At 37.3% G+C, this 13850-nt stretch overlaps 1 protein-coding gene across 3 annotated transcripts in view; it reads left to right on the top strand.

The window, feature by feature from the left end:
• SCARB2 (scavenger receptor class B member 2) overlaps positions 1 to 13850 on the top strand; it is a 58450-nt gene that overhangs the window by 28318 nt on the left and 16282 nt on the right. For all 3 annotated transcript variants that reach the window (XM_039845489.1, XM_039845490.1, XM_039845491.1), the window contains exons 3-5: positions 4121 to 4268; positions 5266 to 5454; positions 12187 to 12278. In XM_039845489.1, the coding sequence (XP_039701423.1) occupies positions 4121 to 4268; positions 5266 to 5454; positions 12187 to 12278 (429 nt within the window). The remainder of the gene's footprint in view (positions 1 to 4120; positions 4269 to 5265; positions 5455 to 12186; positions 12279 to 13850) is intronic.

Genomic DNA, 13850 nt, shown 5'->3' with positions numbered 1-13850 from the left:
CTCAGCAAAGAGGATTGGATGAATGAAGAACCAAAATGACTGAGAGTTAAGGGTTATATGATAGTAATGTGTGTATCTAATTCATCCAAAATCTCTGAGATAGTACACAGATAGCTGTTAATTTCCCAACTAATTAAAATTTTCCAACCAATTAAAATTATTTATTTTGATTTCTTTATCTCAGGCTATTGTTTGCCTTCTGTAATGGTGAGGTTATATTTAAACATTTAGGAGTTCAAAAAAAAAATCTTTTTTGTTTTAAAAAGAACTTTAAAAAATGATTTTAAATGAAATATCTCTAAAGTCAATCATATATCTTCCTGCCTGATTACATAGTTCATGGAGCATAATTCAGCCTTTTCTTAAGGCCTTAAGACCATCATTGTGACCAATAAACATTAAATTATAATCTGAGCCTATGATATCCTGGGGCCTTCAATATCAGTAGGATTTATTAACATCTACAGAGTTACCAGGGACCATACCAGGCACTTTCAAGTACGGTTCCTTAATTCATGTTCTACGCAAAGATTTGTTTTGTTTTTAAGGAAAAAAAAAGTAATAATCTTTTGCTCCTCTTTCCAGAAGCTTCTTTGGTCTTCTTGGATACTTTAAAGCAGTAATCGATCACTTCTTGCTCTCAGTCTGCTGTTCACCAGGAGACCACTCTGCTTCTTGTTGACCCTTGTTGATCAGCCATGTGGGAGACTTGGGTAACCTGACTTGTTGGTATTGTTGCAGAAACCCCTCTTCTTCCACCGTGGCCTCCTAAGTGTCACCAGAGTGGCAGGAGTGCTCGGAAAGAGAAACGTGTTGGGTTTCCTCTGACAATGTTATCTGAGAAGGCGGCCCCTCGCCATCCCTCTCCTTGGTTTTCTTGGCCTCTGCAAAGTGGGAAGCCACTCTCTTCCTTCGCTTAAACCACTCTGCAAAGGCCACGTGTCAGTCATGACTTTGGGTAGCTGGTGTGTGAGGGAAGTCATGTGGGTAGCTGCAAGTGACCTGTCATGGTCCCTTGGTGCCTGCCAAGTGAGCTAAATACTTTTGTGGTTTGGGAAACTGTGGCTTGACTTTTTGAAGTTTATTGAGAAACTAAGTCAAGTTACAAGGGTTAAAGTAATTGGACCCTCTGTGCTCAATTTCTCTTTCAAACATCAGGTTTTTACAGGATAAGCCCTAACAAAAACATTTTAAAAGTCATCTCCAGAGTCAGTACACATAAATAAACTTAAATGATGCAGACTCTAGGCTTGGAATTATACAGGCCTCTAGGTTCATGACCTAGAGCTCAGTGAGAAAACAAAAAAAGGGCTCAGCAAGGTCATTGACTTTCGTCATTAGTCAGAAAACTTGGCAAAGTTGATCCCTGGGCTTCTGGGCCTACGTTAAATCCCAGCTCTTTGCCCAGCTTTCTTTGAATGCAAACATGTTCGCCCTGGGATCACTTTTTTTATTTCTAGTTCCTGAGTAGTCACCTAGGCCAACTTGGGGTCTTGGGCCCTGATTATAAATGGTTATACCTAGAGAAGTCTTTCCCTCCTCACTTTGGCTACAGGGAGGCTATGGGACCGGAAGTGGCTGGAGAGGAATGCCCTTCTGCAGGCACCAGCCTAGGCTGAGATAGGGATTTGCCTTCAAAATGTACTCTTCTCCGGTTTCTAAAAAATCACTTTGCATTAACTTCTGTGTAGAGTTAAGAAAAACCGTGGATATGAAGTCAGGGGACCAGGATTCTGAACCCTGTTCTTCCACCTCTTGGTTAGTCCTGGCTAGTTACTTTATCTGAATCTCCGTTTTCTCATCTACACAAAGACTGGGTTATGATTTCTATATGAGGGGTCTTTGGGTGCAAGTGAGAGAAACTACCTCTGGCCAACTTAAAGAAATAGAGAATTTCTTTGAAGGCTATAAAGTGGGTTACAGATTCCAAGAGCAGCTGAGAAGAAAGCTGCAAGGTCCAGGGCAGCTTTAAGCCTGGAATATCAGGAGCACAAGGATCCTTGTGTCATGTGCGCCCCCTGGAGGAAGCCTGTCTTTCTACAGTATTTTCCATCTTGAGGCTCTGTGCTCAGGAGTCAGCAGCCCTGGGAAAGGAATTGATTGAGCTCTGGGCCTACACCAATGCCCAGTGCAAGAGAGGAAAGAAAATCAGGGCTCCGATCAGAAGAAAGGAGAGTGAATGTCTAACAACCAGAAGCCATTGCAAACGTGCCCTAACTGCATATTGTATAATGTTTTAACACGACCACCTCTATCAGATTCTGTGAACTGAAAAGGCATACAATTTTTTTCTCTCGCATAATTATTTAGATTTGGCATTTGTTAGAGGCATTCTTTGGTTTCATCCTACAGACATTTATTAAGCACCTATAAGGAGAGGCTGTCTGATATATCTGAATTTGTAGACCTGGGCTCAAGTTCTGACTCTTTTAATGACCATCTGTAAAAGTAGGGTGAAAATATTGGCTGTATGTGTGCCACACACAGGCTCGTTGTAAGGCTTAAATGAAATCAAATGGAACAGTGTGGTTATACCCTTTGAGGAGCTCTGCAAGTGTCAGATATTTATATCATTGTGTGTAGCTTGGTGCTTTGTGCTAGAGAACAAAGACTCATCTATTTTTATGCAACTATATGTATGCATTTGTTTTTCATTTGCTTATCTATTTTTATTTTAAAATCTAGAAAAGATTTCAGAGGTATACAAGTTTCTTAAGCTTGCTTGCAGTTTTCCTGAGGCTTTGAGGTAATTCCCTCACAATCTAAATGATGTTGCTAAGCAGTTTACAACAGTGCCAGACACATGGTACAGACAGCAAGCTCCACAGGTATTCATTCAGGGGTGAGAAAACCCTTGTGTGGCTATGGACAGGAAAAGCCTCCAGAGGAGGTGATAGGTAGCCCAATTGCCTAATGCCTTCCTACCTGTGTCTGAATGATAAACTCTTAGATTAGTTCTGTCCAATAAAAATATAATGCGAATCACATAAGTAATTTAAGATTTTTCTAGTAACCACATTTAAAAAAAGTGAAAAGAAACATGTGCCATTAGTTTTAATGATATATTTTTATTTTACCCGTTGTATCTAAAATCATTTCATTTCAATGTGTCATCAATAGTAAAAAGTTAAGGAGATGTTGTACATTCTTTAAAAATTTTTTGGGTACTGTTTTTGAAATCTGGCATGTATTTTACCCTTACAACACATCTCAATCCCAATCAGCCACAGTTCAAGGGTTCAGTAGACACATGGCTACCACGTCAGACAACACAGCCCTAGACGGAACAGGAAAAAGAAGATGTCAGTGGCAGAGAGAGAGAAGGGATAGTTATGGAATTTAGTGAACACCTGCAATGGACCAGGCAAAGCCAGGACTAGTGTGAGGCTTTTGATGAACAAAGTATCAGTCCTGTTCTTCTTTAAAATTTCGATATTTTGTTTATCATGATTTTTTTTCATTAATTTTGATTTTTAAAATTGCATTACAGTATTATGTGTCTTGATTGCTGAGTTTTTTGGCACCTCTTACATTTTGCGCCTGCCCAAGGCGAGTGTCTCACGCCCCTCACCCTAGTCCCAGGATGGCACCAGGCACTCTACAGACTTTCCTAATACCTCATTTGGGGGCACTAACCTGAACCGAAATGAACTGTATACCCAAAAAGGAGTGAACTCCTCTAATTTACTTAGCATTTCGTTAAATGAATTTTCAGCTGAATTCAGGTTAGAAATAAAAAGCCATTGGTAAACAAATTGAAATTCAAACTGAATCTGTGATCTGAAAAATTTGAAAGTATTTCGGGACCAAACCATAACCCAGGAGAGTGTTCACTGGCTTTGATTCTCTGGTCAAGATGACCTTTGACCGTTGCGTTTTCCAAATTGTTGGGGGAAAGAATGAAAATGACAGGTTTTTGAGAAGACTCTATCCCAGGCCTCATTTCCTTCCCACTTCATAGCTTTAATCTCTAGTTTTTTAAGGGATCAGTATCTGCAGTCTCTTTTTTATAATGGTTATATTGGGAATGTTACATTGAAAATATTTTTGATTCTGAAAGAAAACTATTGTTTTTTGAAGTAGCGACTGTTTTCAAACAAAATCCTTTTCTTTCTTTTAGGGAAATTAGAAGCAAAGCAGACATTCAATTTGGAGACAATGGAACAACAGTATCTGCTGCCAGCAACAAGACCTATGTTTTCCTACGAGACCAATCTGTCGGAGACCCTCAAATTGACTCAATTAGAACATTAAATATTCCTGCAGTGGTAAGCGTTTTAAGTACCATTATTGTGAATATCAGAAGACAGGAAACACTAACTTAAGGCTATTTTGGTTTTACATTTAGGAGCTATTAAGTTATATTAAAAATATATTTATACAAAGAGAAAAGTACATTTTTCCCCTGCCCTTTTTAAAAGTTCACCTGAGGTGTTTTTCTGAGGTCTTTCAAACAGGATCTTTTCAAATGGTGACAAAATGCAAAATTTTGTATTCTCTGCCCCCAGTTTCTTGCCATGTGTGGTTAGCACTTGTGTTAATAAATATGTCTCTAGGATTTTGAGGGGTAGCTAATAATTTTAAAAATATTTGCCCCTCTTTTCGGTTCAGAAACTCTAGCAATAGACTTTGCATTCTCCCCATAACAAATAATAGAGACTGGACTGTTGATTATAGCCTAGAGTGATTTCATTGGGCTCTGTTTATAATGGCAGTTCCATCTAATAATAACACACTTGACACCCAGGAAACTTTCCTATCTCCTACACGACGCCCTCTGAGGCTCCCACTCTAACTCCTAGGTAACCATGACATGTGCAGCTGGACACTCATGGTGGATCCAGGGCCTAGAGCTAATTCCATCCCAGATCTGGCCTTGCCCTGCTGCCTGGCGGTGCAGGGTTTATGAGGCCCCAGCCTCTGGCCCAGATCAGGAGAAAGATGATGCCACTTGGGGCCAAAGATGCTAATGTACTTACAAGAGCTTTTCCCTTTGCTCCTGCATTGTTGAGATAGAAGGGCTGCCTGTGGGAATGCTAAGCTCACAATTACAAATATAATACTGTAACATAAAGGACGGTAAACATAAAGGACAGTAACTGAAGAATCTTATTCTTGCACATGCAGCCAGAAAGGAGCTCGCTGGCTGATTTTTCAGCTATTTAATATCATCATTTACATTTAAGTTTCCAGTCCCCTTTGCTGAAGGCTCAGTAGGAGAATGGGGTAGGGATCGTGCTATCTGAATTTGCCTGTGCTTCTTAGATCGCCATGGAGTGGGCCCAGCAAAACTTCCTCCGGGTGATCATCCGGGCCCTGTTAAAGGCCTACCAGCAGGAGTTATTCGTGATGCACACAGTGGACGATTTGCTCTGGGGCTACAAAGATGAGATTCTGTCTCTCATCCACCCTTTCAGACCCGATATCTCTCCTTATTTTGGTTTGTACTATGGGGTAAGTGGATTTTTCTTTTCTGAGCCTCTCTGTTTGGCTGAGGGGGGCGGGAGGCACCCCAATCCAGATTACATCTTCACTTTGCGTCTCTTCTAGGAGAAGACCAAAATTGCCAGGAATTCTAGATGTCTTATAGAATATGTGAAAAATAAGAAAGTATTTTAGTAGGAGAAAAAAAGAACTTCTCCCACAATTTTAACATGCTACCAGCACTGACTATGAATGGGGGTATCTATGAAAATACATAAAGTGTGGCTGTGCCATCAATCAGGTATGATCTTTCAAAGTATCATAAATTTCAGTGTTCAATACCAAGTCTCATTTTGATGATTTGGGGACTGACTAAACCTATGGATCAGCCTGACAAAGACAAGCTAAATAGGTACATGATAGTCTGTTAGAGATGGAGCTACTCATTAGATTTTCAAACATGTCACTTGTGAAAGATCCTGGATAATTCAAAATTTCATGTGTCCGCATCTATGATTCCTTATGCTTATAAGTAGAATTTTATGCCATTCCTTGCAGATTTTATTTATTTTGGTTTGAAACCAAAAATATCAGCATTCCAGTAGATTTAAAGCATATGCTATTGCTGCCTGTTTCAAATGAATTAAAGTTAAAAGCAATAAAAGTATATATATTATATCTTCAAAAAAAAACCAAGTAAAATGGATAGTTGGGAGATTGATAAAGGACCAACTTAAACTAAAGAAAAAGTGTTAGAATTGGGGTGAGATCTGAGATTGTGATGAATTTCTTCATCTTTAAATTTGTTATTCTCTAGCTCTGACTCAAGAATCTCACCCTCATCATGTGACCTCTTAGCATTTCTGTTCTTCTGTGACAAATAGTGATAATGAAGCCCCTGTGCCTTCAAGAGTATACAAAACTTAGAAATTGTTCAAACAAAATAGGAAACAGGTTTTTAGCATCTATGTGAATGGTGGAGATTGTAGGAGTAAGGTCCTGCCAACTCTAACCCTTCACTCTGGATGAGAGGTCGGGAGGTGTTCCCCAAAAGGTCCTGTCTTACAGGAGCCCAGCTTCCAAAGGACCGTGGGAAGCACCGATTCTACACCTCTCTTCTAGAATTAATTCCAAGAGCACTTCCTGCAGAGATACAAGGCCCTTTTATTCCCAGTGGTTTCTGTCCATCTGCCAAGTAGATCCTATTCTTAATACCTCAGTATTTATCAGATAATTACCTTTGTTTATAATTTTTAAATTTTTTATTTTTCAATTGCAGTTGACATTCAATTTTATATAAGCTTCTTTTTTATTTTCTTAGTTATATGAGTCCTGTTCAGCTAGTCTTCAAATGGTTCTCAAAGGTGGTTGTTCTATAACTTAGTTGTAATTTTGATGTGATTGTGGGAGGAAGTGAGTATGGTGTTTACTTACTCCGCCATCTTGACTAGTTACATATAATTTTCATTATATAGCTAGCTTTGTGTTTTTACATTGATGTCTTCAGACTTATAACTAATGTCCTTATATATCTTTTAAAAATGTAACCCGCATTTACAGACTGATTAAGAAATTGGCATTTTTGCTTTTCCATGGCGAGGATGTATTGTTGTTGTTATTATTATTATTTTACTTATTATTATTACTTATTATTTCTTTCTTTTTATGCCCTTGCCCTTTGCCTGTCCTTGTAAGCACCACTGCATCTCCACAAGGCCCCGTTAACGAAAAGCCCTGTACCGTCACTCTATTGGATTACTACCTTTAGCAGATTTCTCGCACCCAGGAAAAAAGCACAAGACTTAGAATCGGAGGGCCTAGATTTGCATTCTGACTTTTTCGTTTAATAGCTATGGGACTTTTCTAAACCTCAGTTTCATCGTTTGTAACTTGAGGCTAACGTACCCATACTTCAAATGTCATTCTGAAAAGGCTAAGTGAGAAGTCCATAAGAATACTATGCAAATTATAACTTGCAATACACATTTCAGGAACCATCATTCTTTTTCCCTTCCATGACTGGCTCAAAAAATGACCCTGAATTAATATGAATGACTGGTATATGTTTCCATTTTGGAGCTAAATAAACTCTCGTTCATGAGCCATCGTTCATTCAATGACCAGGGTAGGCTGCGAGGTTGTGCACCCTTACTGGCACCACTGTGCTGCACCTGCCTGAACCTGACCTCAAATCTTTCCTTAATCGTGGTGGCATTCCCCTCGGATGCACTAGGCCTGTATGGCCTTTCCACCTGTTCCACTACACTTTGCAATGAAGAAAGAAAACTTTAGTTAACGCCATCAAACACTTTTCCTTCAAAGACTTTAATGATAAAACAACTAAACAATTAATGGGGAGGGACAGAGTGTGAGAATGAATAGGATGAGGTGATGCACAGAGCTCCTGAGAAAGTGGGGAACTGGTTAGGTATCTGATGCTCATGTGTGTATTGCCAATCAGCATATCTGTACCCACTGATTTTAGGGTACCTCTGTTTTCAAGCACTCCCATTAAGTGTGAGTTCTTGTGTGTATAAAATTCTGGTCATTGGAAAGCACCTTTGAGGGGTCAGCCAGTCCAGCCAATCCTACTGGGAGGGTGAATCATGGTTATGTTATACTAGTGGTATAAATGTTGTAGTCAAATTCACAGAACATTTCTCACCCTCTGGCCATAATATGTTCTTGTATCTAACTCATCCCTACCACAGTAACACAAAACCTACTTATTCATGCTTGTCCTCAAATAAAAGTTCTAGCGAGAGAGGAGCATTCACGGTCAGTGTCTGATTGTCTGATTCTTGGGCAGATAACTGCTGGGGAGAACCCTCTCTGAGTTACTCTGAAACATTTAAATGCTTAACCACTTAGCTTAGCCCACATCTGAGTTAAGTGGAGGACTTCAAGAAGCAACATACAGGCATTTTTTTTAAATTGGTGGTTCAGTGTTTTTTTATGTGGGATATTTGACTTTTCAACCAAATTATTGTAATATTCACATTGCTGCTCTTGTGAGGAGTCCTTTCTCATTTCTTAAAATCATAAGAAATTTCTTATGTGGAACATGACATGACCATTATGTATGCGGACCATGTTGATATGTTGATACAGTTGGCTAAATAATGTTAAGTGACGAAAAGAAGAACCCAAGTAGGCAAAAAACATGAAAAGAGAATTAACAACAGGTATGCATATTTTTTAAGGCTAATAGCTGAATGATAAGAAAACGAGAGTTCAACCTTAGTGAATATAGAAATGCAAAGAGACAAGAAACCATTTTTTGTTCATCCAGTTAGCAAAGTTTAACAAATGTCATTGGGGGAATATAAACTAATTTATCCTGCTATGTCCACCACTTTCTAGCTGAGTGACTTTGAGCAGCTTCATAATATGTATCAAAAGGCTTAAAAATGTTCATGTTCTTTTATCTAGTAATTTCACTTTTAGTGGTCTGTTTAGAATGTAAAAGTACCAAAAAGATTTTTAGGCATTAAGATGTTTTGTATAACATTATTTATAATAGCAAAAAAATTCAAAATTAAATATCCAATAAGAGAATTCTTAAGTAAATTATTTTCACATAGTGTTATGGAGTCACTAAATTATATGTGTAACGAACTTTGGATAACATGGGAAATATGAGCTTAAGTAAAAAAGTTGTATAAATATACACAATTATATGTGTTTTTAAATTGTGCATATATACACATACATACATATAGTATACATTTATAATATATCTTAGTTCTATAAACAAATTTTGTGTAGAAAAATGACTGAAAAGAAACAGACCACGTACTAATAGCAGTTCCCACTGGTTGGGAGGATGATGAATAATTGGTATTTTTTTTATACATCATTCTGTATTTTCTAATAAGAATTTATTGCTTTTATAAGAATGTGTTATTTTAATGATCAGAAGAAAAAAAACCATTTTAAAAAGAAAGCAGAACATAAGTAGTAGGCATCAACTTATTACCCCAAAATGCACCTGTGTTATACCCAAAAATATATCTGTGACAAAGCCCTAAAGATAGCTTAGAGCAATAGAAATAGAACAGTATTTGGTTGTTTTGTTATTCTTAGTATACCTGTAAAGTGCCTGTCACATAGTAAGTATTTAATAATAAACATTTCAAAGAATGAACATAATTATAATAGTATTGGAATGTTTGCACTACGAGGGCAGCAATTTTTGTCTGTTGTGTTCACTGATGCAGCTTTAATAGTGCTTGACACATGATAGGTACTTAGTGAGGGCTTGTTCATAAACAAATGAGTACCACAGCCTAGTGGCTAACTAGGGATCAGCCTGTGGACTGTGGAGTTACTTAGCCTGGGCTTCAATCCCAGATCTACTATTTACTAGTAAAGTGATTTGGGCAAGTTATTTAACTTCTCTTCACTTAAGATTTCTCTCTATACAGTGAAAGTAAAATAGTCCATGTCTGTATTAGTTTCCCATTGCTGCTATGCCAAATGACCACAAATTTAGCAGCTTAAAACAACACAAATTTATTATCTTACAATTCTAAATCTCAGTAGTCCTAAAATCAAGGTGTCGTCCGGGCTCTGTTCCTTTTGGAGGCTCTAGGGGAGAATTCATTTCCTTGACTTTTCCAGCTTCTAGTGGCAGCATTCATTTTTTGGCTTAAGGCCTTTTCCACCATCTTCAGGGCCAACAGTGTGACGTCTTCAATCTCAGTCTCTCCCTCTGACCTCTGCTTCTGTCCTCACATCTGCTACTGTGACTCTGACCCTCCTGCCTCCCTAAGAACCTTTGTGATTACATCAGGCACACCCAGGTACTCCAGGATATCTTCCCATCTCAAGATCCTCAGCTTAATCTCATCTGACAAGTCCCTTTTGCTATGTAAGGTAACATATTCACAGGCTCTGGGGGTTAGGACACGGATATCTTTGGGGATCATTATTCTGCCTACCATACTATCTTATGTGGTGTTTGTGAGGATTCCATGGGATCATTCATGCAAAAATTTCAGACTAGTGCCAGGAATATTACACTAATTGTTAGTTCCTCTTACTTTATTATTATTAAGGAGCTAGTATTCATGCTCTTTCCCAGTTATCAAAGCTCCATCCCCAAATAAAGAATTTGTAAGAATAGATAGTATCTTTATGTGCCCTTAATAAGTGTAATTGGAAAGAATATACACCTGAAGAAAACTTAATTAAAAATGGGACTATATTAATATTACTTTCTTCTTGTGTAGCTATTGTATAATTGGATCTTTGCTCTGGATTTATGCTTTCTTATTTTTTTATTTTTATTTTCTTATTTTTTTATCACCATTTTAAAGTATACAGTTTAATGGTGTTTAGTATATTCACAAGGTTGTGCAACCTCACCAGTATCTAATTCTAGAACATTTTCATCATCCTCCCCCCAAAACATCACATACCCCTTAGCAGTCAATTCCATTTCCCCGTCCTACCAGCCTCTGGCAACCTCTAATCTACTTTCTGTCTCTATGGATTTGCGTATGAATTCGTAGATTTAAAAAAATAAGTCTAAAGGTTGATATCCTTTTTGTTTCCTTTTTTGCTTTTATAAAGAAAAATAAGTCGTGTTTTTTGTTGGAAACAAAACATAAGTAAACCCTCTCCCTACCCAGCTTCTCCCCTGTCACTGCAGGGTGCTGGGCCTGCTGGGCCTGGACAGGAGAGGCCAGGCTGACCTGGACGGAGACAGGAGAGGAGCTGGGCACTCTCTACATGGGTGTTTTCCCAGAGCCAGAGAGGAAGCGCATTTGAGAATGGAGTTTGGCTTTTTTAGGCAAAAAATAAAATTAAAAAACTCGACACACATGTGCAAGTACAAGTGGGTGCCAAGAGGCACCACCTTTGCGTTGGAACCGTCTCTGGCAATTGGATGTTCATGTGCAAGTTGGACGTTCATATAAATGGAATCATGCAATATATGATCTTTTCTGTGGCTTCTTTTATTTAGCATAATGTTTACAATGTTCATCCAGGTCATAGCATATATCAGCCCTTCATTCCTTCTTGCGGTCGAGTAGTATTCCATTGTATGAATATATCACACTTTATCCATTCAGAAATTGACAGATATTTGGGTTGTTTTACTTTTGGGCTATTATGAATAATGCTGTTGTGAACATTTGTGTACAGGTTTTTGTATGAACATTGTATATGTACCTGGGATTGGAATTCTCTTGGGTATATACTTAGGAGTGGAATTTTGGGGTCATACAGTAATTCTGTGTTTGGCAGTTCTTTACTGTTTCCTGGTTCTGGTTCCATCTCATGTGGCAATTAATGGCCAACTAGGACAGTTTCAAGAAGATTAAATTTGTTAGTTGCTGGATCCATTTGGGTTCTCCAGTGGGAGATAAATGTCTATATACTTATCTATCTTTCAAGAGATTTATATTAAAGAACTGGCTTATGCAGGGGCTGGCAAGTGGCAAGTCTGAAATCCGTAGGACAGGCTGGTAGCTCAGGCAGGATTTCTGTGTTGAAGTCTTGAGAATTCCTTTTTTACTGCAGGAAACCTCAGATTTTGTTTTTAAAGCCTTCGGCTGATTGTATGAGCACACACACATTATTGATGATTCTTTCTCCTAAAACCAACTCATTATAAATGTTAATCACATCTACAAAATACAGCAACATCTAGACTAGTGTTTAATCAAACACAAAAGCACCATTGCCTAGCCAAGTTGACACATAAAATTAAGCATCGTGTTACTCTAAATGATCGTATTCACTTATTTTCAGAAAAATGGGACTAATGATGGAGACTATGTTTTTCTAACTGGAGAAGACAATTACCTTAACTTTTCAAAGATTGTGGAATGGAATGGAAAAACGTAAGTCTAATGATTTATAAGTGTAATTATTTTTTCAATTTTGATTTAAACTGAGTGTTCACGTATACATTATTTCAAAAAAAATTTAGCGCTGTCATTTTTTGGATGAAAAATCTATAAATGTGTAAAATATCTTTATAATTATTATTTTATAAATCAAGATTGGAGTGATGCGCTTTACAAATTGAATATTAATGACTTGTAGATTTGTCATGGCTAGTCATGAATTACAAGCCAGAGAAAAGTTTCACTTTTCTATTTAGTAGCCATTCCATGATGTGTAGCTGGAGCACAAATACTTTTCAAACCACCACATGTTTTGGGAGAAAGGGAAGAGGTTCTCCTTTAAATTTAATTTAGTGATTTTGTGTTGTTTGTGTTAATTTTTAAAAGGTGAAGCACATTTGAGTTTAGTATTATAGCATTTCAAAAATATTTTTAATTTTAATATTTATAATTTATAAATGAACTACTTCTAAAAAGGAGCTGAGGCAGCTTGCATTAAAGCTATCTATAAAATAAGACAAGTCTTTTTAAATCAGAGATTTAAAAAGAAAGGAGGCTAGTTCTTTAGGGACTGCAAGAATTTTTGCAAGAAAGGAGGCTAGTTCTTTAGGGACTGAAGTAAGAGGTCTTTCTTGAACATTAAATGTACTTCTAAGATTCCCAGAAAGTTAGGCAAAAAACTGGTATGAAATATAGAGGAACTCTCTACTGTTTTCACAACTTTTCTGTAAGTCTCAAACTATTTTTAAATAAAAAGTTTATGTAAATTTCATATTATCACACATATCCATAAATATAATTTGTGTGCCTGCACGTACACACATACACACACAAACACGAATGCCAATATATAAGAGCCCTGAAAGAATATATAAGAAAATGGGAACAATGTTACTTCTGGAGCGGGGAACTGGATGACTGGGATACTGGGCTGGGATTTACCTGTAAACAGGATATAGCTAGATTTTGTTTTTAACCCAATCCGTTTTCTTTCTAGTTTTCTAATAGGAGAATTTAATCCTTTTATTTATGTGTTATAATTACTGATACGTTTATCATGTAATGATATAATATAATATTTTTGGACTTACTTTTTCTGGGTTATTTCTTTTCTATCCTTATATTTTTATGATTCATATTTAACAATATTTTCTTAAGAAAATCGAAAGCTATCTATTGCCTCTCTTAACAGGACGATAACTTTACTCATTTCTTACACACACACACACACACACACACACACACACACATACACACACACACATATAATAATATACACACACAGCTTCTGTGTTATTCTTGTCTACAACTTGTTTCACCTTAGGAAGCCAAATATAAGTAAAAAGTTATTTTTTTATGGTAAATACACAATTTAATACCAATATGTTTTATTAATTCATTTTTCCTTCTCACATCTTCCCCCTGGGTTTGATTTTCTTCTTGCTGAAGGTTATCCATTTGCACAGTGGTTTTCAACCAGAGGTGGTTTTATGCCCCTAAGGGACATTTGGCAATATCCGGACACATTTTGGTTTTCACAACTGGGGGATGTTACTGGCATCTACT

Source organism: Pteropus medius, unplaced genomic scaffold, assembly GCF_902729225.1.
Source record: "Pteropus medius unplaced genomic scaffold, Ma_sr-lr_union100, whole genome shotgun sequence".
Taxonomy (NCBI): domain Eukaryota; kingdom Metazoa; phylum Chordata; class Mammalia; order Chiroptera; family Pteropodidae; genus Pteropus; species Pteropus medius.
This window is presented reverse-complemented; position numbering and strand designations above follow the sequence as displayed.